Genomic DNA, 26,241 nt, shown 5'->3' with positions numbered 1-26,241 from the left:
TTGGGTTGTGTGTTGTTGGGAAGCCAAGGGAGTAGAATGTAGTGGATCCTTGTTTTGGATACCCAACAACTGGAAACCTCATTAACAGACGCTATTTGGTTACCTTGAATTACTGTTTCTACCAAAAAAGCAGGGCAAATGCTCCCCCCATCCCCCCACCCCGCCACTGGTTGATATAATAGTCTCCTCCGATGAATTGTCTTTATTTCTCTATCATTATAGACTCAATAATTTTTCTGTATTCACTGTGATTCAATCATAACAATTGGCTATTTTTGATGCTCAAACTGTCCCAGATTTGATGTCCAGGTTTTCCTTGTGCTTTTCCTGTCCAGACCTGGAATCTTTTAGTGGGATGAAAGTACTTAGAAAACAAAATCTGAGCTCCAGGATTGGTCATTGCTACTGGAATGTTATAGCTTTTAGGCCATTTAGGTGACAGAGCATAAAATATATTTTGGAAATTATGAGTTCAAGGTGGTGATGGTTGCCTAACACTGTGAACGAACTTAATGCCACTGAACTGTATACTTTAATATTGTTAAAATTGTAATTTTTATGTATATTTTACCACAAAACAATTTAAAAATTGAGTTCATAATATTATTGCCAGTTTGAATTTAATGCTACAGGGTTTTTACTATACCTGTCTGATTCTGTATTTGGTTCCTAATAATATTAATATAATTGTCCATTTACTTTATTCCATGATATTTATTATAGTTTAAAAAATTATACCAGTATAGTAATGAATCCATTGAGTGAAGTTTAAAATTTCTTTGTAGTTCTTTTCATCCACAGACTATATCCTATAAAGGATACATAGTATATTGAGTTCTAAATGAACTTGAAAGAATTCTCTGGTGGTTATATTACTAATTTGATATACAGTGAGGTCCATTTGGTTGGTTTTCAACTTTTCTTTTCCCCCTTTCTCATTTAATTTTATTTTCTGATAAAGTAAGTATATGAGTCACATGGTGATACGTTTGCTGGAATAGAATGTAGCCCTTTAGTGCCACCAGGAATGCAGTGAGAGAAAGGGTCCACTTCAATCCCTTTGACATCCCAAGGTCCCCTTGACTACCTGTCACCCTCCTGGGGCCTCCAGTGGGCTGAACAGGCTGTGGACCATGTCAACTGTAGATAACAACTTCCCCTCACACTGCAGCTTAAGGATGACCTGTTGCTCTTCTTCAAAGCTGTACATATTGCTCTTGAATCAGTATTTATCATCCCAGTAATAGGACCATCTCTTGAGCTGGTCTATCCCAAAACCAAATAAGGATACCTGGGAGATGGGATAAGACCATGGGAGAGGCCATGGGGTAGCAGGCTGGATCCTGTCCTGCCTCCATGCCCACCTTATCATTTCTCCATACTCATTTAACATCTAGTATGACAGGCTTCCTCTTGGATCTGGGAGGAGAACAGAGTTCACCTCTAGGGAAGACAAACTGAACACACAGTGACCCCGGAGCCCAGAAAAGACAGCATCAAACTAGCTGTTCATCATATTGGAAGAAGAAGAAGAATCCCTCAGGGAGAGAAGAGCAGGGCATTTTCCAGGCAGAGGGGGCAGTGTGTGAGAAAGCATGAGGCAACTGGTATATTTGGGGAATGCCAAGAAGCCCAGGGTATGAAGGCTGGGGAGGGTTCAAAGGGTGCCAGGTGTTGAAAGCCAGACAGAAACTTTAACCCGAAGTCCCTAGGAAAAGACTTTTTAATAACAGAGGGATGATGTTCTGTGAGTTGCAGATGTTTTACCTGGTCACAGGTGTGCAAGGCATACAGCAGAGCCATGAACCCCAAGGAAGGCAACTGACCATGTATTCCCAGCCAGTGGTTCTGAACTTACAGGGAGAAGGTGAGGCTGGTCACCAAGACCTGGGGACAATGGAAGAGGGTACCTGAGATCTTTCTTGCGGCTCCCCACAGCCACAACCTCCTAGTCCTTCCCCTTTTTCCACCTGGGTCCCTAACCTTGTCTTTGCTCTATTTACTTCCACCAGGGAACTGGACTATATGAAATCTAGAAACAGATTAGGGGGGTGGAGCTTCAGAGTCATTTGACACAACAGCTTCCAAGCTTAGGTAAGCCCTGGGGGTACCCCAATATCCAGCAAGTTTCTCCCTGGAGTCCCCTCTGTCACCAACTACAATGGCCCCCTCATCAACATACCCAGGGTTTCTTGGCTTCCAGACATTGTCCTGTTTCTGCATTACTTTCATGAACCACTTCAGACCAGATAAATTCACAGGAAGTAGGACCTGGGTGCCAGGATCCTCGGTACAGGCTATCTTGGGATACATACTATGTATGGTGGTCTTGTTCCCCATGTCCATCTCAAAGCCTTGGACAGGGGCCTGGTTCATCCTGGAAAAGAGACCAAGATGGACATTTTTGGGAGAAGGGGGATTTGGCCTAACCTTCCTGGTCTCCACCTCCTACCTTCCACCCACCCAAGGACCATGTCATGTTGGTTAATCCTGAAGCCAAGGCCAGAGCCCAGTAGGAGCCTGGAGGTTCTAACCACTGCACAGGTCCTGCAGCTAGACCCCACATGGCCCACTGGGGGTCTGGAGACAGTTCATTGGGCTGCTGCTTCTGATTCTCAAACTCCTTCTTTGACTCGAGGCCCTGAAGTTCATAGAAACATAAGAGTGAGGAATTTAGGGGCATATTCCAGGCTCCTACTACCCATGGAAGAAGGTTAGAGCCTGGGGCCATAAAGGAAGAGATGGCTGGGGACTGGGATCAAGTGCAGGGACTGCACAGAGACCAAAACAGTGCACTGACCAACCACAGTATCAGAGCTTCAAAGGACATGAGCTCTTCTGACCTCTGCAGAGGCTCAGTGGCCCTTTCAAAGCTTTCATGAAACCAGTCAGACTCTGTAGGCATGTGCAGGCAGGCTTCTTGGTAAGTTCCCCTCCTTCCCTTTGACATTCAGCTCAGAGTTCAGCAAACAAGGGAGGCTTGGAATTCAAGCATCAAGGGAACAGGAAGGCAAGGAGGGAGTCAAGCCTGGTCTGGATAAGCAGGAGGCAGAGTGGGGAAAGGAAGGGCCAACTGGAAAGTCCTGGGCCAGAGAGAATTCATCATATTGACAAAAGTGCCTGTTTGGTGTATTCAACCTTAAAACCTGTGAGGTTGAATTTGTTTTCATTTTGAGAATTGTTACCAAGGTAAATACAATGCAAATTGTTTCTTCAAAAAAAAAGATCACCTAATTCAGGAAGGCTTTTAAGGTGGAGAGGCTGTCTCCTGCCCTCCCTCCTTCCAACTATTCTAGCATTTGCTTCCATATCACTAAATAACATACCACTATATCATGATGTGATGTAGAGACCACCTGCTATCTACGACCATGCCCTCTGTTTAGTAATAATCACTTAGTTACGTTGTAACTCTGCTTAATGGGCCCTAACCTCTTTTTCTCATTTTGTCACTTAAAGAAAAGATTGCCCGAAGCCCTTTTCTCTAAGATGAGATTGTCATACCTCTATACTTGTGTTTGTCAGTTCTTTTCCCTTTACACTTCCCAACTTTGGTGTTTTGCACTTTTTCATCATCAAGGTAACATTATATTCTGTTGTATAAGCATTCTGTTGTCCTTAAGTTTCACATGTTTTATTTTTTAGCAGTGCTATCAAAAAGAAATATGTGACCCACATATATAATTTTCTAGTAGCCAAAGAGTAAAAAAAAATAAAAAGAGGAAATTAATTTTAATAATATATTTAACCCACTATGTCTAAATACTATCATTTCAACATGCACTTGCTATAAAAATATTAAAGAGGGGCTCTCTTGTCCCCTCCTGACTTGAGCCAGGAGCTCTTTCCTCTCACTTTATTTCTAAATAAAAGCCTGTACCTTACTCTCCTAAAAAAAAAAAAAAAAAAAAAAATTAGAGATATTTTGCATTCTTCTTGTTTGGAACTAAATCTTTTAAATCTGAATTGTATTTTATATTCACAGTATTTCTGAATTTGGGCACTCAGTTTTCATCAGAAATACATGATCTATATAGATTTTATAAAATTTTACAGTCTAAAAGGTAGATTTACAAATCCAAGTTATAACAAATATACTTCAGAGTTTCACAGTATCTGAATTGTGTTCATCTTTAAATTTAGATTCATTGAAATTTCAATTTCCCATTTGCACTAGCTGCATTTCATTTGCTCATCCACTATTTGGATGGCAGAGGACTGTAGTCTGATTCTAAAAGTCAAAAATCATTATCAGTATTTATATTATTGTGACTAGATATTGTTTGTTATATAGAGTCTAGTAGTAAACTAGGACAATTTTCCTTTTATTGTTCATCATAATTTCCTAAGAAAGGGTCTATAGGAGATAAACATGCAAATCCTGCATGTCTCAGAAAGTCATTATTCTGCCTATAGTGGGGTAGATTTGTGTCACCCCCCCAAATATATGTTCAAGTCCTGACCCCTGATACCTATGAATGTGCAGATTTAATTAATTTAAAATGAGGTCATACTGAATGAGAATGGGCCCAAATCCAATGAGTGGTGCCCTTACAAAATGAGGGAAATTTGGGAAGACATACGGGAGAGTGCCATGTAAAGACAGGGGCAGAGATTGGAATGCTGTGTCTACAGCCAAAAAACTGACAAGACTTGCTAGCAACCATCAGAAACTAGGAGAGAGGCATGGAGTAGATTCTCCTTCAGAACGGTCAAAAGGAACCAACCTGAATTTTGAACTACTAGACTCCAAAACTGTAAGAGAATAAATTTCTGTTGTTTTAAGTTACCTAGTTTGTGGTAATTTGTTATGGCAGCCCTAGGGAAATAATACCCTGCCCTTGGCCTTGACAGTTTGGCTGGGTATAAAGGATTCTAGGTGGAAAACAGTTCCAGAGTTTGGACACATGTTCCATCATCTTCTAGCCTTCAGTGATATTTACAAGAGTATGATTTTTTCATCCTTGTTAACTGCAGTAGTTGGAATTCTTGGTCTCAGAAACAGAAACAGTCTGTGGTAAACTTAAGCAGGAAAACAGCTCACTGGTTAAATACCTAGCAGTTTACAGAATAGATGTGAAAGCTAGAGAACCAGTTCTAACCAAGGGAGGCAAGTCATAGTCAAAGATACCCCAGGAATGGCTGCCTGGAATGTCATCATGGCTGCCACAACAACTGGACCCTTTATACTGTGGGGCACTATTGTAGTTTAAGTGTGGCCACAAATTCTGTTCAGTTCCTCCTATTAGGAAGAGAAGTTTATTTCCCCATTTTTCAAATCTGAGCTCATTTTATGACTTGATCTGACCAACAGAATGCTGCAGAAATGAAGCTGTGTGACTTTATAGCCTCAGCCTTATCAGACCTTGCAGCTTCCACTTTCCCTTGTTATTACAAGCAGCCTAGGATGAAAGATTATGGCCAGCTGCCTAGCAATTCCAGCTATCCCAGCAGAGGCCCAGACATGTAAGCAAAGCTATCTTTGACCACTGAGCTAAGCCACCAGCTATCAGCTTCCACGTATGTGAATTCAGATAAGACCATTAGAAAAACTTCCATCAATCCACAGAATTGTGATAAATAACAGTTTTAAGTCACTACATTTTAAGGGAGGTTTATTGTGAAGCAATACATAATGGATACAGACATCCTGCCCAGTTCAGACTTGCCATAGAGAATATTCTCTGATTATGCACTTTTGCACCATAGCATCAAATTCCAGAGTTCATGAAAGAACCACCTGATTGAATCCACACAGGTCACATGCTCATGTTCTAGCTTCCATGGTGTAGGAAGGGGAACTGTTTGGGGTCCCTTAGTGGGAGAAAGGACCCTGACTCCACCTATCTGGGGTTTGTTACCAGTGGAAAGAACCATTTTTCTCTTTCTCATGTGTATTGGCCTGCTATATGTCTCTATTTTTTTCTCCTTTTATTGATAATATTATGACAAGAGTATTTTTCTGCTATATATATATGATGGAATATTATTCATCCATAAAGAAGAAGGAAATCCTGCCATTTGCAACAACATGGACTTTGAGGACATTATGCTAAGTAAAATAAGACAAGTATTGTATGATCTCACTGATATGTGGAATCTAAAAAAAGCAAACTCATAGAAATAGATAGATTGATGGTTGCCAGAGATGGGGAGAAGGCTAGGTAGAAATGAGTAAAGGTAGTCAAGAGGCACAAACTTTCAGTTATAAGATAAGTAACTTCTGGGGATGTAATGTCTAGTTAACAGTACTGTATTGTATATTTGAAAGTTACTAAGCAAATAGACCTTTAAAATCCCCACAAGAAAAAAACTAAGTATGTGAAGTGATTGATGTTAACTAAACTTATCTTAACTATTTTTTTTTAGATCTTCTAGTTTACTTGAATGCATTTTTTTGGTATTATTAATGTACAATTACAAGAGCAAAATTATGGTTAGACTCCCCCTATTATCAAGTCCCCACCAAATACCCCATTACAGTCACTGTCCATCAGCATAATAAGATGTTATAGAATTATTAGTTGTCTTCTCTGTGTTATACTGTCTTCCCCGTGTCCCCCTACCCCCATTACATTATGTGTGCTAATTGTAATACCTCTTTTTCCCCTTTATCCCTCCCTTCCCACCCATCTTCACCAGTCCCTTTCCCTTTGGTAACTGTTAGTCCATTCTTGGTTCTGTGAGTCTGCTGATGTTTTGTTCATTCAGTTTTTGCTTTGTTCTTATACTCCACAGATGAGTGAAATCATTTGATACTTGTCTTTCCCTGCCTGGCTTAATTCACTGAGCATAATAGCCTCTAGCTCCATCTATGTTGTTGCAAATGGTAGGATTTGTTTTCTTCTTATGGCTGAATAATATTCCATTGTGTATATGTACCACATCTTCTTTATCCATTCATCTACTGATGAACTCTTAGGTTGTTTCCATTTCTTGGCTATTATAAATAGTGCTGTGATAAACATAGGGGTGTATATGTCTTTTTCAAACTGGCTCCTGCATTCTTAGGGTAAATTCCTAGAAGTGGAATTCCTGGGTCAAATGGTATTTCTCTTTTGAGTTTTTTGAGGAACCTCCATATAACTTTCCACAATGGTTGAACTAACTTACATTCCTACCATTAGTGTAGGAGAGTTCCCCTTTCTCCACATCCTTGCCAACATTTGTTGTTGTTTGTCTTTTGGATGTTGGCCATCCTAACTGGTGTGAGGTGATATCTCATTGTGGTTTTAATTTGAATTTCTGTGATGATTAGCAGTGTGGAGCATCTTTTCATGTGCCTGTTGGCCATCTGAATTTCTTCTTTGGAGAAGTGTCTGTTAGCTCCTCTGCCCATTTTTTTTTTGAAGAACATTATGTTTACTAGGCTCTCCCCTACCCCAAGTCCCCCCAACAAACCCCATTACAGTCACTGTCCATCAGCATAGTAAGATGTTGTAGAATCATTACTTGTCTTCTCTGTGTTGCACAGCCTTCCCCTTTCCCCCACCCCCCACATTATACATGCTAATCATAATACCCTCTTTCTTCTTCCCCTCCGTTATCCCTCCCTACCCTCCCATTCTCCCTAGTCTCTTTCCCTTTGGTAACTGTTAGTACATTCTTGGGATCTGTGATTCTGCAGCTGTTTTGTTCCTTCAGTTTTTCCTTTGTTCTTATACTCTACAGATGAGTGAAATCATTGGTATTTGTCTTTCTCCTCTCGGCTTATTTCACTGAGCATAATACCCTATAGCTCCATCCATGTTGCTGCAAATGGTAGGATTTGTTTTCTTCTTATGGCTGAATAATATTCCATTGTGTATATGTACCACATCTTCTTTATCCATTCATCTACTGATGGACACTTAGGTTGCTTCCATTTCTTGGCTACTGTAAATAGTGCTGCAATAAACATAGGGGTGCATCTCTCTTTTTCAAACTGGAGCGCTGCATTCTTAGGGTAAATTCCTAGAAGTGGAATTCCTGGGTCAAATGGTAAGTCTATTTTGAGCATTTTGAGGAACCTCCATACTGCTTTCCACAATGGTTGAACTAATTTACATTCCCACTAGCAGTGTAAGAGGGTTCCCCTTTCTCCACAACCTCGCCAACATTTGTTGTTGTTTGTCTTTTGGATGGTAGCCATCCTTACTGGTGTGAGGTGATCTCTCATGGTGGTTTTAATTTGCGTTTCTCTGATAACTAGCAATGTGGAGCATTTTTTCATGTATCTGTTGGCCATCTGAATTTCTTCTTTGGAGAACTGTCTGTTCAGCTCCTCTGACCATTTTTTAATTGGATTATTTGCTTTTTGTTTGTTGAGGTGCGTGAGATCTTCATATATTTTGGATGTCAAGCCTTTATCAGATCTGTCATTTACGAATATATTCTTCCATACTGTAGGGTACCTTTTTGTTCTATTGATGGTGTCCTTTGCTGTACAGAAGTTTTTCAGCTTGACATAGTCCCACTTGTTCATTTTTGCTTTTGTTTTCCTTGCTTGGGGAGATATGTTCATGAAGAAGTCGCTAATATTTATGTCCAAGAGATTTTTGCCTATGTTTTTTTCTAAGAGTTTTATGGTTTCATGACTTACATTCAGGTCTTTGATCCATTTCAAATTTACTTTTGTGTATGAGGTTAGACAATGCAGTTTTATTCTCTTACATGTAGCTGTCCAGTTTTGCCAACACCATCTGTTGAAGAGGCTGTCATTTCCCCATTGTATATCCATGGATCCTTTATCATATATTAATTGACCATATATGCTTGGGTTTATATCTGAGCTCTCTAGTCTGTTCCATTGATCTATGGATCTGTTCTTGTGCCATTACCAAATTGTCTTGATTACTGTGGCTTTGTAGTAGAGGTTGAAGTCAGCGAGCATAATTCACCACGCTTTATTCTTCCTTCTCAGGATTGCTTTGGCTATTCGGGGTCTTTTGTGGTTCCGTATGAATCTTAGAACTATTTGCTCTAGTTCACTGAAGAATGCTGTTGGTCTTTTGAGAGCGATTGCAATGAATCTGTAGATTGCTTTAGGCAGGATGGTCATTTTGACAATATTAATTCTTCCTGTCCAGAGCACGGGATGTGTTTCCACTTATTGGCTTCTTCTTTAATTTCTCTCATGAGTGTCTTGTACTTTTCAGAGCATAAGTCTTTCACTTCCTTGGTTAGGTTTATTCCTAGGTATTTTATTCTTTTTGATGCAATTGTGAATGGAATTGTTTTCCTGATTTCTCTTTATTCTAGCTCATCGTTAGTGTATAGGAATGCAATAGATTTCTGTGTATTAATTTTGTATCCTGTAACTTTACTGAATTCAGATATTAGATCTAGTAGTTTTGGAGTGGAGTCTTTAGGGTTTTTTATGTACAATATCATGTCATCTGCAAACAGGGACAGTTTGACTTCTTCCTTACCAATCTGGATGCCTTTTATTTCTTTGTGCTGTCTAATTGCCGTGGCTAGGACCTCCAGAACTATGTTGAATAAAAGTGGGGAGAGTGGGCATCCTTGTCTTGTTCCCAATCTCAAAGGAAAGCTTTCAGCTTCTCACTGTTAAATATAATGTTGGCTGTGGGTTTGTCATATATGACCTTTATTATGTTGAGGTACTTTCCCTCTATACCTGTTTTATTGAGAGTTTTTATCACAAAGGATGTTGAATTTTGTTGAATTCTTTTTCAGCATCTATGGAGATGATTATGTGGTTTTTGTCCTTCTTTTGGTTGATGTAGTAGAATGATGTTGATGGATTTTCTAATGTTGTACCATCCTTGCATCCCTGGGATGAATCCCACTTTGATCATGATGAATGATCTTTTTGATATATTTTTGAATTTGGTTTGTTAATATTTTGTTGAGTATTTTTTTTCTTTTTTTATGGTGTCGTTGCCTGGTTTTGGTATTAGAGTGATGTTGGCCTCGTTGAATGAGTTTGGGAGTATTCCCTCCTCTTTTACTTTTTGGAAAACTTTAAGGAGGATGGGTATTAGGTTTTCACTAAATGTCTGAGAAAATTCAGTAGTGAAACCATCTGGCCAGGGGTTTTGTTCTTAGGTAGTTTTTTGATTACCAATTCAATTTCCTTATGGTAATTGGTCTATTCAGATATTCTGTTTCTTCCTGGATCAGCCTTGGAAGGTTGTATATTTCTAGAAAGTTGTCCATTTCTTCAAGGTTATCCAGTTTATTACATATAATTTTTCATAGTATTCTCTCTTAATTCTTTGTATTTCTGTGGTGTCCATCGTGATTTTTCCTTTCTCATTTCTGATTCTGTTTATTTGTGTAGACTCTCTTTTTTTCTTGATAAGTCTGGCTAAAGGTTTATTTATTTTGTTTATTTCCTTGAAAAACCAGCTGCTTTCATTGATTTTTTAATATTGTTTTATTCTTCCCAATTATATTTATTTCTGCTTTAATCTTTATTATGTCCCTCCTTCTACTGACTTTGGGCTTCATTTGTTCTTCCTTTCCTAGTTTCATTAATTGTGAGTTTAGACTGTTCATTTGGGATTGTTCTTCTTTTCTGAGGTAGGCCTGTATTGTAATATATTTCCCTCTTAGCACAGCCTTTGCTGTGTCCCACAGATTTTGCATTGTTGTCATTTGTCTCCATATATTGCTTGATCTCTGTTTTTATTTGGTCATTGATCCATTGGTTATTTAGGAGCATGTTATTAAGTCTCCATGTGTTTGTGGGCTTGTTCATTTTCTTTGTGTAATTTATTTCTACTTTCATACCTTTGTGATCTGAGAAGCTAGTTGGTACAATTTCAATCTTATTGAATTTACTGAAGTTCTTTTTGTGGCCTAATATATGATCTATTCTTGAAAATGTGCACTTGAGAAGAATGTGTATACTGTTGCTTTTGGATGGAGTATTCTGTAGAGGTCCATTAGGTCCATCTGTTCTAATACGTTGTTCAGTGCCTTTGTCTATTTACTTATTTTCTGTCTGGTTGATCTGTCCTTCGGAGTGAGTGGTGTGTTGAAGTCTCCTAAAATGAATGCATTGCATTCTATTTCCCCATTTAGTTCTGTTAGTATTTGTTTCACATATGTAGGTGATCCTGTGTTGGTTACACAGATATTTATAATAGTTATATCCTCTTGTTGGACTGACCCCTTTGTCATTATGTAATGTCATTCTTTGTCTCTTGTTACTTTCTTTGTTTTGAAGTCTATTTTGTCTGATACAAGTATTGCAACTCCTGCTTTTTTCTCCGTATTAGTTGCATGAAATATTTTTCCATCCCTTTACTTTCAGTCTGTGTATGTCTTTGGGTTTGAAGTGAGTCTCTTGTAGGCAGCATATGGATGGGTCTTGTTTTTTTATCCATTCAGTGACTCTATGTCTTTTGATTGGTGCATTCAGACCATTTACATTTAGGGTGACTATCAATAGGTATGTACTTATTGACATTGCAGGCTTTAGATTCATGGTTACCAAAGGTTCAAGGGTAATTTCTTTACTATCTAACAGTCTAATTTAACTCACTTCATATGCTATTACAAACACAGCGTAAAGATTTCTTTTCCTCCTTTTTCTTCCTCCTCCATTTTATGTATGATATGAATCATATTCTGTAGTCTTTGTCTATCCCTTGGGTGACATCTATTTAGCCTTAGAAATACTTCTATCTATAGAGTCCCTCCAAAATGCACTGTAGAGGTGGTTTTTGGGAGGTAAATTCTCTCAGCTTTTGCTTATCTGAAAATTGTTTAATCCCTTCTTCAAATTTAAGTGACAACCTTGCCGGGTAGAGTATTCTTGGTTTAAGGCCCACCTGTTTCATTGCATTAAATATATCATGCCACTCCCTTCTGGCCTGTAAGGTTTCTGTTGAGAAATCTGATGATAGCCTGATGGGTTTTCCTTTGTATGTGATCTTATTTCTCTCTCTGGCTGCTTTTAAAAGTCTGTCTTTATCCCTGATCTTTGTCATTTTAATTATTATGTCTTGATGTTGTCTTCCTTGGGTCCTTTGTGTTGGGAGATCCATGTACCTCCATGGCCTGAGAGACTATCTCCTTCCCCAGATTGGGGAAGTTTTCAGCAATTACCTCCTCAATGACACTTTCTATCCTTTTTCTCTCTTCTTCTTCTTCTGGTACCCCTATAATGCGAATACTGTTCCATTTGGATTGGTCACACAGTTCTCTCAATATTCTTTCATTCTTACAGATTCTTTTTTCTCTCTGTACCTCAGCTTCTTTGTATTCCTCTTCTCTAATTTCTATTCCATTTCCCATCTCTTCTACTACATCTAATCTGGTGTTAAATCCCTCCATTGTATGTTTCATTTCAGATATGGAATTGCTTAATGATTGAATCTTTGTCTTAAATTTGTTCCTGAGTTCTTGAATATTTTTCTGTACCTCCATAAGCATGTTTATGATTTATATTTTGAACTCTCTTTCAGGAAGATTGGTGAGTTCAGTTTCATTTGGCCCTTTTTCTGGGGTTTGTGAGATTTTGGTCTGAACCAAAATCTCTTTTGATGTTCTTTTGATGTTTCATATTTCTGTGTGCTGTCCTCTAATGCCCAGAAGCTCCAGTCTCTGGAGCTGCTCAGCCCCTAGAGTGAGGTTGGGGGTCATAGAGAAGCAGAGCTGGTGCCTGGGGGGAGGAAAGATCTCTTTCCTGATTCCCATCTGCCTTGTGTGTCTCCAGTATCAGAGGCAGTGGGCTGAGCACACAGGTGTAAGCCTCTGTGCTTTGCGTCTCTAGCTGTTGTAGTGGGGCCTCCCTCTGACTGGCCTGACACCAGTGCAGTGACTGCCGCTCGGCAGGCTACATATCACAGTGGGGGAGCCTCAGAGCCAAGTAGCCTGCCAGGGGGATGGAGCAGCACCTGAAGCTCCTCAAAGTTACCAATCTGCGTACCAATGAGCACCCCCAGACAACCTTATTCCCCTATCCCTTCTCCCGCACAGCAAGCTCTGTGCAAGCCCCGCCCCTTCAGCAGCCCCCTCACTGGTAGGAAGCCTCTCAGACTATCTGCCTTTCCCTTGTCCCAGAGCGGCTGATGTGGATCCCATCCTTCACAAATGACCAGAATCTGTCTCTCAAGCACTCCGCCTATCCCAGCTCCCCATCCTCCAGAGCACCACTGTAGGTTTCTGCTCACAAAGCAGATCTCCAGGGCTAGGTGTTCAGCAGTCCCAGGTTTCCACCCACTCCCCACTCCATTTCTCTTCCTCCCGCTGGTGAGCTGGGGTTGAGGTAGGGCTTGGATCCTGCCAGATCAAGGCTTTGGTATGTTACCATTTCATGAGGTCTGCTCTGTTCGTAAGCTCTGTATGCAGTCTGGTTCAGCCTTCTTTCCTGTTGCTTTTTTAGGGTTAGTTGTATTAACTATATTTTCGCACAATCTATGGTTTGGGGACGAGTTCTCTGTCTCACCTCTCATGCTGCCATCTTGAATCTCTCCTATCTTAACCATTTTTAAGTGTGCAGTTCAGTAATGTTAAGTACATTCACATTGTGAAACAGGTATCCAGAACTTTTTCATCTTGCAAAGGTGAAATTCTATACCCATTAAACAATAACTCCCCATTTCCCCTCCCCTATCCCCTGGAAACCACTGCTATACTTTGTTTCCTATGAATTTGACTAGATACTTCATATAAGAGGAATCATAGGGTATTTGTCTTTTTATTTCACTTAACATAATGTCCTCAAGCTTCATGGATGTTACAGCATGGATGAAGGATTCCTTCTTTATCTGTCTTAAATTTTGTTAAATATTAAATACATGTAAGAGAATATAAGAAGAAAAAAACACCTACATACCTCCTTTAATGGACAGCACATCATTAATGTGACCCTGGGTGCTCCTTCACCACCAGACATTAACACTATTTGGAATTTTGTGTTTATCATTCCATTGACTTTTTCTTTTTATCATATCTATATATAATATAAACTGTGTCTTACTTAATTTTGTATGTTTTTGAATGCTTTAAGTGTAATCACACTATATGTATTTTTGTGCAACTGCTTTTATTGAGGTGAGATTCATGAAATATTCAATGAAACTTTTAAGTGTACAGTTCAGTGGTATTTAGTGTATTCAGTATTGTGCAGCCAGCCATCAGCTCTCCCTACTTTCAAGAGTTTTCAACACCCACAAAAACACCTTCTACCCATCAAATAATTACTCAACATTCTCTTTTACCCCCAGCCCTGGATAACCATTAATCTGCTTTCTGTTTCTATGGATTTGCCTATTCTAGATTTATCATATAAAAGGAATCATGCAATATGTGATCTGTTGTGTCTGGCTTCTTTCACTTAATATAATGTTTTTGAAGTTCTTCCAAGTTGTAGTATATATTAATACTTCATTCCTCTTAATGACAGAAAAATATTCCATTGTATAGACATACCACAAGTTGTTTATTCATGTGTCCATTGATAGATATTTCAGCTGTTTCCACCTTCTGGCTATTGTGAATAGTACTGCAATAAACACCCATGTACAAATTTCTGTGTGGACTTATGTTTTCATTTTTCTTAGGTATCTGCCTACAAGTGGAATTGCAGGCTCATATGGTAATTTATGTTTAAACTGTTTTCCACAGCAATAATGCAATGAGCTGCTGCCCAGGAAACTTGCTGGCTTATCACATACACACCCTGCTCATGGAACTGCAGGAGAGCTATGAAGACTTAGTTTTGGCTCCAGTTCTAGCAAAATAATGAATTAAAAGATAACCTGAAAACTTTCCTAGTGCATAAACCTAGAACTGCTAGTCAAAACATAGTATTACATTTTTTAAATTCAATAACATGGGTTTGTAGTACATAGTCTGAGAAGTACCAAAAGCAGTTGAAAAGAAAGAATCCATCTCTTCTACCCAGTCTCCTTCCCAGAGGCAACTACCATTCCTAATTTCCTGAGCTAATTGGAAAATTTACAAGAATATATATCCTTACTGTTTTAATAAAAACTATTTTAAAAGCAGAGCAGAGTTAAAAAAAATACCAGGGAGTGCCAGATGTCAGAAATGAAAAGAGAAACTGAAAAACTGTCTGAGTGGCTGCCCAGGAATTTAGGAGTTTAATGCCTATGTGGGCAGAGGAGGCAGAGAATTGGAAATTGGGAACCTCAAATGCTGTACCATCAGTGAAAAGCTGGTCTAGGAAAAATGCCACCCTGCAACATTGGGTGAAATGATGCAGCTCCTCTCTTATCTGATGGGAAAGGAATCTCTCCAAGAACTCAGTCTGGGATTGCATTTTGCATGGGGTTGGGTCTAAATTTATACCACTGCATGACTCAGGGTACCAGACATGCAAATTAATGTAAATATTGCCCCTCACATCTGGAAATCAAGTCTGGCCTTTCCTCCCCTGACATTGTCCTCACAGGTATGAAAATCAGGCCGGGATTTTATTCAGTACCAGATTGAGCTCCATACAATTTCCTCTTGCCCTTTACCCCTAAAAGTCCTCATAGTCCTGCTGCAGCAATCCCAAGACTCCCCTGCTTTCAGGCCCCAAGGACTAGGGTGTGTGCGGACTTGGCAAGGTGTCTGTCATCTGCGGGTGGTGAGCTTGCCCACACACACTCGCTGACTTCCAATTCTGCTTCCATGCTAGGCATGGGCAGTATCTCCCTGAAGCCGTAGGTCTTATTAACATCCTCCCAGTAATGAAATCCCTTCCCTTGCTTTTCTGATCTAAATCCAAAGCCGGCATCCTGGTGAATGAGAAGATATATGTATGTGTCAGCTGCCTGACTCCTGTCCTTGTCCCACCTCCCCTCATCCAACATTATGTGTGACAGGTTGCCTCCTGGAGCTGGGAGGAGAACAGAATTCACCTCCAGGGAAGACAGACTGAACACACAGTGACCCTGGAGTCCAGAAAAGACAGTGTCAACTAGCTGCTCCTCATCATATTGGAGGAAGAGCAGATTCTTCAGAGAGACAAGAGGAGGGCATTTTCCAGGCAGAGGGCAGTGTGTGAGAAGGCAAGAGTCAGCTGGTGTGTTTGGGGGAATGCCAAGGAGTCCAGGGTATGAGCATGAGGGAGAGGAGGCCAGGAAGAGGTATACTGTGTCAGGTCTTAAAAGCCAGACAGAAATTTTTAGACTGTATGCTAAAGGTATAGGAAAGAGAAGTTTTAAGTGAGGAATGGACAAGAATCTTTCTTAACCTGGTCACAGGTATGTAAAGCACAGAGCAGAGCCATGGGCCCCAGAAACGGATACTGACCCTGTTAGCCAGCCAGTCACCCTGAAGAAGGTGGAACTGATCACCAGGACCTAAAGAAAAGGGAAAGGGGGCAACCTGGGGCCCTTTCCACAGCCAATCTTCCTCTCTCCTGTCCCCTTACCTGGTCTTTGCTATCTCCCATTCCACTAGGGAACCAGACCATCTTCTTAAATCTAAGAAATAATTGGGAGGTGGAGGAGTTTCAGCAGCCCAAGACCTGAGAAGGTCCTGTAGGTACCCCCAGTAAGGCAGCAGGGGGTCACCCTGGAGCCCCTCTGTCTTCCCCTGCAGTGACCTCCCCTCCTCCCTGCACTACGAATATGTTCCCAAACCATCACCTCCTCACTCAGAGCATCTGAAGTCCAGGCCAGCCCAGAGAGCCTCAGCATTAGCAGCACAAACTGTCTCCAGGAACCCTGGGCATTGGCCTTCCTGGGATGAATGAAGCATCCCAAGGTTTTGTTTGCCACTGTGTCAAAAGCGTGCACAAGAGCCTGGCTCCTCCTGGAAAGGAGACCAGAAACTGACAGAATTCTGAGCACGGACCTGAGCTTCCTTCCCTGCCCTCTCCTCAGCACCCACCTGAAGGCTGTGGTGTGGTGGTTCACGATGTTGCCTAGGCCCAAGCCCTGCAGGATCTTCGAGTTCCCCACCAGAGCACAAGTCTGACAGCAGGGATCAAAATGGCTCACAGAGGATCTAGGAATCACCTTGAACAGCTCCTCCCATACTTTGCCAAGTTTACTTGCTGAGTACTTGCCCTGAAAACAGCAGGAGGGAGGAGACTAGGGGCTGGGACCCAAGTATCAGCTCTCAGTAGAAGGAAAGCAGACCTGGGTGGGTGAGGCCTCCATCTGGAGGTCAGGGGTTGAGGCTGTGAGGATGGGAGAGGCACTAAGCCAGGGGTTTGGGCTTGGAAAGTGGGAGATGGGCTGGGCCTGTGAGGGACAGGGGATGGGACTGGGTACAGTGTTGACCACTGACCCACCATCAAAGCCAGTGTCAGAGATCATGGACTCTCTTGCTCCAGTGAAGGACCCCATTGCCTTCTCATAGCGTGCACCAAACCAGTTCTGTTCTCTAACCATGTGGTGGCAGGAGGAGTCATTGAGGGTCCCAGATGGGCAGCCACATTTCCTGAATTTGGACCAAGGACAGTTGCAACACCATGGTACCAAGTACATCAGTTTCTCCTGGGGTGCCAATGCAGGCTTCATATCCAAGCAGGAGGCCATCAGCCAAAAGATGAGTGTCCAGAAGACCCACAGGACAAAAATTGGCCATAAGCGCTTCATGTCTGGCCCAGGCAGTGGCTCCGGGGGCAGGCAGCAGACTGGCTTCGCTACCTGGGACTGCGAAGGATGAGAAACTGAGACTGCAAATGGCCCCAGCATCCCTCTGTCCTGTTGGCCTCCACAGCTCCCCATCCCTTTACACCACACCTCCTCCCAACTCCTCACCACCTGCCTCCCTATCCATCTGCTCACCTCTAAAGAGAACTCTGGCTGTGGGCCTGGGATAGAAGGTGAGAGGCAGAGAGGTAACATAAGGTATGTCCTGTATTTGCCCTGCAGGAGGAAGGCTTAGCTCTGAGTGGGGTCCTGCATGCAACTAGTTATATCACAGGTCTCATCACAAAGTACACATTATGACTTCTCTCCTTTAGCCTGCCCAGACAAGCCACCACCCTAGCCTGTAGTACACAAGCTGCCTACACTGAATGCAAGATCCATGAATTCAGGAATCAACCTTGTCTTCTTCTGCATCCCTAAGATTAGAATTAATAAACATTTATGGATACAGAAACAGAATTGAGAGGAACTTAAATACAGTGGATGTGTGTTGCTTGCTCTCCATTTGTGTGACTTTGGCTCAGACCTCTCTTCTGTCCTCTCGACTCCCTATCCAACAGCCTATTTGACTTTGACTTAGATGTCTCAAGAGACAAGCCTGAGACTGAACTCATGATTTTCCCTTCAGAACAATCCCTTTTTATGACTTCTCTGTTTCAATAAATGTCCCTCTACCCAACTGCTCAAGCCAGAAACCCATGTGCTATCCTTGATTTCCCATTCCCTTACAATGTCCAAATCCATTTTTTAATCCATTTTTCCCCTCTCCAAACCATCTTCTTCCCTTCACTTCCACTACCAATCCCTTAATTCAGTCCTAGCCTGTGGAAGATTTTTAAAAAACAAAGAAAAAATCTTTTAAGATTTAAGAAAAAAAGAGGTTCAAGAACATTTTTTTAAATCAAAACAATTTAAATCAAAGTATTTCACATGGTTCACATGGTGTGTGTGTGGGGGATCATGGGGAAGACAGTATAGCACAAAGAAGACAAGTAGTGACTGTGGCATCTTACTACACTGATGGGCAGTGACTGCAGTGGCGTGTGGGGAAGACTCAATAATACAGGTGAATGTAGCAACCACATTGTTTTTCTTGTGAAACCTTCATAAAAGTGTATATCAATGATACCTTAATAAAAAATATTTCACAAAAAAACCTGAGTAAGGTCTGTAATCTAGTTAATTGTTTTATACCCATGTCACGTTCCTGGTTTGGATGATGTACTATTGGTACTATGTGGTAAGAGGCTACCATTAAGAGAAACTGGGTGATGCGTACATGGGATCTCCTCTTTACTATCTTTGCAATTTCTTATGTGCCTATAAACCTCAAAATAAAATTTTAAAAAATCATCTAGAAAAAGATACATAGTCAACTCTATTGATGTTTCATTTATTTATATCAACTGATATAATCCTTTGTATTGTTGTTGTAAAACACTAAAACAATTTCCAATTTAACTGTTTTAAAGTGTAGAATTCAGTAACATTTAGCACTTTCACAACGTTATGCAATCCTCACCACTATCTAGTTCCAGAACACATTCATCATCCCAAAAGGAAACCCCACACCCATTAAGCAGTCATTCCCCATTCCTCTCTCCTCTAGCCCCTGGTAAATATGACCTTTTTAGAAGTTCAAACATCTCAAAATTTTAGCTTTGCTTTGCTTTTTAGCAGCTTCATTGAGGAACAATTTACATACCATAAAATTCACACATAAGTGTGTGATTCCCTGATTTTTAGTAAATGTATACAGCTGGTCAAGCATCACCACAATCCGGATATAGTACATTTCCAGCAGCGATCCCTCACTCACACTTGCAGTCACTCCCACTCCTCATCCCGGGCAATCCCTAACATACTTTCTCTATAGATTTACTTATTTCATATAAATGGAATCATACAGTATGCAGTTTCTTGTGCCTGCTTCTTTTTCTTAGTATAATCTTTTTGAGTTTTATATTGTAGGATGTACCAGTAGTTAGCTATTTTTTTGTCATTGAGTAACATTTCATTGTGTGTATATATATACCTTGTATCTATTCATCCACCAGTTGATGGACATTGGATTGTTGCCATTCTTTGGCTATTATGAATAATGCCAAATAATGCTATTATGAACATTTATTTACAAGTCTCTGTGGGGACTTGCCTTGTCATTTCTCTTGGCTAGCTAGGAATTGCTGGCTTATATGGTAAATCTATATTTTACTTTTTAGAAAACTTTTTAGATGATTTTCCAACATGGAAGCACCATTTTACACTGTCACCAGCAATGAACAGGGGTTGTGATTTTTCCACATTCTCACCAACACTTGTTTTTGTCTACCTTTTGGATTACAGCCAGTCTAGTGGGTATGGAATGGGATCTTGTTATGGTTTTAATTTGCAATTCCCTAATGACCTATGATGTTGAGCATCCTTTCATGAGCTTACTAGCTAGCCATTCATGTATCTTTGGTGAAATATCTATTCAGATCTTTAGTCCATTTTTAAATTGGGTTGTTCATCTCATTATTGAGTTTTAAGAGTTCTTTATATATTCTGGATATAGGTCCTTTATCATATATGATTTGCAAATGTTTTCTCCCAGTCTGAGGCTAATATGTTCATCTTCATAATGGTGTCTTTTGTAGTGCCAAAACTTTAATCTTGATGAAGTCCAATTTGTTTTATGGATCATGCTTTTGTATCATATCTAAGAATGATTTGCCTAACTCAAGAACATGAAGGGTACAACATGGATGGAGCTGGAGGACATTATGCTCAGTGAAATAAGCCAGGTGGAGAAAGACAAGTACCAAATGGTTTCCCTCATTTGTGGAGTACAACAATGATACAAAACTGAACGAACAAAATGGCAGCAGACTCACAGACTCCAAGAATGAACTAGTGGTTACCAAAGGGGAGGGGTGTGGGAGGGTGGGTGGGGAGGGAGGGAGAAGGGGACTGAGGGGTATTATGTTTAGTACACATGGTGTGGGGAATCACAGGGAGAACAGTGTATCACAGAGAAGGGACATAGTGGATCTCTGGCAACTTGCTGCACTGATGGACGGTGGCTGCATTGGGGTATGGGTGGGGACTTGATGATGTGGGTGAATGTGGTAACCACATTGTTTTTTCATGCAAAACCTTCATAAGAGTGTATATCAATCATACCTTAATAAAAAATAAAAAATAAAAGAACATGAAGGGTTAGGGGGGTCACCTTGGCTCAACATAGTTAACAGCAGTCAGCCTATGAATGGTCATAGGTTATGCTTAATTAAACATCTTGAGCCAGTAAGGCTTCTGTCCCTTGCCAGTGGATTTCTGTGTGGTTGGGAAATATACTGAAAATTCAGGGAGTTTACAAGTTATCCATTTTTACTTTCTATATGCTTGGGGCCTCATATTCGGCCAGGGGTTGACTAGATACCTACGACTCTCTACAATCTCTCCTGAGCATGTATACAGGCTTGTGCAAGTGGGCGGCTTTCCAGACCACCAGTGAGGTGTGAAAACTTGCCAAAGCCCATGGTGGCTATCTTGTTTCCATCTCTCTCTTGGCTGGCTTGCCAGTCTGCAGCTTGGGCTAACCAGTGTCATGACCTCAGGCTGTAATGTTGGCTTTCCTTGAATGTTTGCCACTAGATTGCTATTGTTTTAAACAATGTCCATGGGCAAGGGTTTGGCCAAAGGTTTTCCAAGCTGTGCTCCAAACTGAATCAGGCCCCCCCGCAAGGGCAAAGCTCCCAGTCCTCACAAACCTCCTCACCATTGTGGGACAAAGCTGGAGAGGGGAAGATGGGCGCAACCAAGTGGCTAAAATGCCATGAAATCTTACTGTGTTTATTGTAGTTTTTCTTGAATAAATGGTTCTCAATTTGATGTACGCCTTTGGTCAATTTCCTGAAGTGATTGTTTATGGCCATTCTGTACAGTTTATCATTGCTTCTTAAGGAAAGGATTTGATGAGCTCCTCACTTAGTCACTCTGGAAGCCCCATCTTTTAACTAATATTTTCTCAAATCATTGCTAATTTTTCTCTTTTATTATAAAATATTTCAAGAATACTGCAGTGAATAATACAATGACATTCATGTAGCCATTATCTTTTTTTTTTCCAGATCTTCACATTTTCCATTTTGGTGTTGTGGTGTCTAGCTGCAGATATATGTTTTATTTATTCTATTTGAGTAGATTCAGGCTTAGTAAATATGACAGAACTCATGCCCTTCATCAATTCTGGCTAATTCTCAGCAATTTCTTTCAAATACTGCATCTTCCTCATATTCACTATTGCTCCTACTGGAACTCCTATTAGTCATATGTTGCATTTCTTCATTCTGAATCTCTTTTACATCTATAATTTTATTTTTCTGTACTACACTTCTGGGTAATTTTTTTAGCTCTTTCAGTTCAATACTTCTCTCTTTAACTGTATCTAGTTGACTGTTTAACCCTTCCACTGATTTTTGAACTTAAATTACATATTTTTCACTTCTATAAATGCTTTTAAATTTATTTTCAACTCTTCCTGCTGTGGTACCATCTTTACATTTTTACTTTTTTTAATGTTAATCATTCTAAAATATTTATAGTTTTTATCTGAATGTTCCATCTTCTCAAGTTCATAAGAGTCAAATCATGCTGCTGATGGTGTCTATTGACTCTTGCTTATGAGGGACTGTGTCCTCATATATTTGGTAACGTGAGATCAGGTGCTCATCTTTAGCATGGCTTTATCCTAGAGATTGCTACATGGCTTAAATTGAAGTGAGTTCCCTCAGAGCAGTTTCGTGTTTGCTTCTGCCAGGCACCCTCAACTTTATGCTAATTTCTCCACTTTGGAGCTTGCAGACTAAGCAAAGAAGTCCAAACCCCAAACTGACATGAGCTCAGGCCTGTTATCATAATGTCTCAGCAATGTTTTATTTTTATGTTTTTGTCTTCCCACCAAGAACACAATGTGAGATAATCTCACACATTCTTTTTCTCTTCCTGTACAACTGGCTGCTTTTTTTTTTTCTAGTCTACTCTACCCTTTTCCTAGAGGTCTAGCTCTATCAAGATTGCATCTTTTTATTGAGGCCTCAAGGTGTCATCTCCTCTCCCTATACAGGCCCTACTATCCAGAGAAGACCTCCTCTCCCCATCTTTTTTGACAGTGATTATAAGACAAGTACAATATGATCATGGGGGAATTCAGGCTACACTGATTAGAAAATACTTTATGAAGCCATTTTCTTTCCATCTATTTGATTCCAATAAAAAAGTCCCTTCCTTCCAAAGTTATCCTACACTAATACAGCATCTTACCAAATTCCAGCTCCTACCACATATTACTTTTCAATGTACAAAATCATTTACAGGACAGTGCTTCATCTATTGTAAATGTCTATATTAATATGAATTATTACTATATGCTAAAAAAAAGAAAACTCAAGCTTGTAGATTGACCCACCTGATCAGTTAGCCACCACTCCCTGTCCCATTTCCAGAGCCATAAAGTCAGCTCACAAGTTTACTGCTTTTTTTCAACACCTTCATTTTTTAGTCCCTGGGAATTTCTCTTACTTTTTCACGGGTCAGATCTATGTTCAAAGGGATACTTGTTATTCAGCATTTCAAGATGTTTTACAACAGGAATGTTTCCAGGATTAAGTCTGCAAATTGCTGGAACTAGAACCTTTATAGTCAGTTTTCTCACTGGTCATTGTTTTGTGACTTGTGTAATTATTTAAATAGTGTTCAACAAATATTGAAAGAAGGTTCTTCCTTACGTGGACTGCACCATAACGCAAATAGAAGTATTTGCTTGGGACTCTTTTCTTAGCCCAGTGCTTCTCAAACAGGAGTATGCACCAGAATCACCTGGAAGACTTAATAAAAACACACAATGCTCAGCCTCACCCACAGTTTTTTGTTTTTTTCTGGGATGGGGTCTGCAAAGTTGCATTTCTAACAAGTTTTCAAGGATGCCAATGTTGTTGGTTCAGGGATCACACTTTGAGAACCACTGCCTTAGCTTACTAAGTTCAAAAAATATTTTACAGAGAAAAACTAATTTCTTTACTAAAATGGAAGTTTGTACTGTAATTATACTTTTGCTTTCTAAAGAGGGGTTTATAATGTTTTCTGTCCACAGCCTGCAATCACTTCCTAACTATTCTATCCATTCCCTCAACAGTCTTCACCTAGCAACTGGCATGACCTTAATTTCCTGCTTCAATCCTTAAAATGGCACCCCCACTACACACAGAATAAAATTCAAAAGCTCCACTTATCTCACACATTTTTCAGCCATTCTGACTTTGTCCTGTTCTAGAAATTTCCAAGTTTCATCTTGCCCCAGGAATTTTGCCCTTGCAATTTCTCCTCTTTCTGGAACACATTGCCACTCCTGCCCTCAAGCCTTCACCTCCCTGATTTCTTCCCTTTATTCAAGTCTCATTTTAAATATCATTCATTTGGGGGTTCCTTCCTTGACCCTTGTATTATTGAAGTCCCTAAGAAGTTCTCCTAATTGGACCCTGAGACCCCCGACACAGCTGGATTATGATTGTTCTTTATCAGGGGAAACTGGATTTCTACACTGTGACTATTGTTTTCAGCTCAAACACACCGAAGTCTCTGTATTTCTCCCAAAGGAAAAACTGTTCACATGCACTGGGAATGGAGCTGGAGATCTCAAATTTTATTCTGTAACAATGTCAGACCTTTGCAGATGTTTGAAAAGGGGAGTGACCTGATTAGACCTGTGGCTTAGACGGAAAACTCCAGCATCAAGGTGAAGAATAGAAAAGCAGAGAGGGGGTCGCTCCTTGCCTCACCAGGTAGAAAGGTTTTCAGTGCTTCCACAGTAAAACAATAAGCAAGGACTAGGTCCACCAGGAAAGACCTAAAAAACTAGAAGCAGGGTTACTGACATGGAAATGAGGTTCACAGATAACATAACAGATGAATTGTCAGGATTAGGAATGGACAGGTTGACTGCTGAGAGGCAAGGTTGCCCCTGAAACTTTCAGCTCGACTGGCAGCAAGAATGGTGACACCATTTAAAAGAAGAGTCTAAAGGAGATGCATTTAAAAATAAAAAGTGTCTCCCAGTTTACTGTGTTATTCATATACCAGACACATGCCCAAAACTAGACCAAAGAGAAAATCCGGGCTGCAAGGCTCAGTCAGAATGTGGGATGCTGCTATGCTGAAAACTGGTGGTCCCTGACCTACACTTTCTGAAAAGCAAAGAAAGAACCTGCCTGTTAGAAAGGGAAGTCATGGGGTCCCCTCCTCAGAAGGCATGCCTGGCTCCAGGCCTCCCAGAGAAGCTGGGAAGGCCTGGGGAGGGCAGGCCACGCCCTGGCAGCCTCTGGGTGGCTCTGCGCTGGGCTGTGAGCAGGCCCTGGCCTCCGGGACCGCAGAGCATAGCATTGGCCTCTACACACCAGGTGCTGAGGGCCTGCAGAGCCAGCACTCGGGCGGGCTGAGCTCTGGCAGATGCGGGCACTACAGCCCTGAACAGTCTGCATGGTGGTCTCACTGGTCCAAACACCTGCAGCCCTCAGCGGGCAGTCCCGGGTGCTAGGAATTCTACTGGGGTTGGTTTGGGGCCATACCCTGTGACCTTTGGCAGGGTCTGCTCTGGGAGGGGCTGGTGTGCTCACAGCCCTGGGTGGCATCATAGTTGCCCTAGCTGGGCAGCACAGTGCATGCTTGGCCTGAGAGAAGTTAGAAGCAAAGGAGACCCTCTCCTAGCTCCATACCCTATTCTCGGGTCGTTTGGCACACAACCCATTTTCTGTGTGGACAATTTCCTTCCTAAGGTTCGTGTCCCACCCTGCCACCTCCCCAGCCCCCACCTTTTCGCCCGCTGGTCCTTCCCATCCAGGATGCTGCCCCTTCCTGCCAGGGAGCATCCTGCAGCCACTGCAACTGCCGAATGCCCTGGTCACAGGCTGTTCCACTGAGATCCTGTGCCTTTACCAGCTGGCTTCTCCATCGGGCCGCAGAGGCAGTATCCTCCCCTCCAGGGGTCCTGTCCTCATGAACCAGAGGGATCCGCCAAAGAAGCCCACCCTCTCGACTCACAATTCCAAGATGTCTGGACACCCGAGAACCACAAAAACGGCTCCTTCAGGGCAGAAACGTGCTCTACTACCTGAGCAGGTAGTCAAGGCTAAGAAGCCAGCGCCAGCTAGTGACCTCCCACTTCCTCGCCTGGAGGCGGAGGTCCCAAAAGAGCCCAGAAAGGGGATGATGGAGGAGGAGGAGGATGACGCAGAAACCAAAGGGCAGCATGATGAGAACAGAGGCCCCACAGTAGTGGGGGTACATCATCGACATCTAGGACCCTAGACACCCGCAGAGTTCCCACTTTCCCGGAGTGCAGTCCTGAGCCTCTGGACCATCTTAGGTTACCAGAAGACGGCTCGAGAGAGACTACCCAGATGAGCTCCTCCTCTGCAGACCACATGGGCACCAATAACAGCCCATCTGGAGGTGTCCTGCCTCCTCAGAAGCTCGATCCAGAGGCAGCAGTGCCCTCTGACCCAACCCCGTGCTGCTCCTGACTGCCAGGGAGGTCAGCAGGGCAAGTGCCTGGTGAAGGTCATCAGCTGAGCGCTGCAGACCCACCAGCGTCTGGGAAGAAGATGCAGGGCACAGAGCCTTCTGACAC

The 26,241-nt window shown here is 41.5% G+C and overlaps 1 protein-coding gene across 1 annotated transcript; it reads right to left on the bottom strand.

Moving 5' to 3' along the window:
• Positions 1-9,867: 9,867 nt before the first annotated feature.
• Positions 9,868-20,500, bottom strand: C5H20orf173 (chromosome 5 C20orf173 homolog). Its single transcript, XM_073236685.1, has 4 exons — positions 17,709-20,500; positions 16,804-16,982; positions 16,343-16,394; positions 9,868-15,704 (listed from the first exon to the last, which is right to left on the bottom strand). Exons 1-4 carry the CDS (start codon positions 17,766-17,768, stop codon positions 15,495-15,497), a joined length of 501 nt encoding a protein of 166 aa, XP_073092786.1. The 5' UTR covers positions 17,769-20,500; the 3' UTR covers positions 9,868-15,494.
• Positions 20,501-26,241: the final 5,741 nt, after the last annotated feature.

This window comes from Manis javanica, chromosome 5, assembly GCF_040802235.1.
Source record: "Manis javanica isolate MJ-LG chromosome 5, MJ_LKY, whole genome shotgun sequence".
Classification (NCBI taxonomy): Eukaryota; Metazoa; Chordata; class Mammalia; order Pholidota; family Manidae; genus Manis; species Manis javanica.
The sequence above is the reverse complement of the archived record's forward strand: the minus strand, read 5'-3'. Positions and strand labels throughout refer to the sequence as shown.

Coding starts and splice junctions, on each gene's coding strand:
- C5H20orf173 (XM_073236685.1), bottom strand. CDS start 17,768: ATGTTACCTCTCTGCCTCTCACCTTCTATCCCAGGCCCACAGCCAGAG. Junction 16,395..16,803: donor CACCACACCACAGCCTTCAG/GTGGGTGCTGAG, acceptor ATTATTTCTTAG/ATTTAAGAAGATGGTCTGGT. Junction 15,705..16,342: donor TGGGAGATAGCAAAGACCAG/GTAAGGGGACAG, acceptor CTCATTCACCAG/GATGCCGGCTTTGGATTTAG.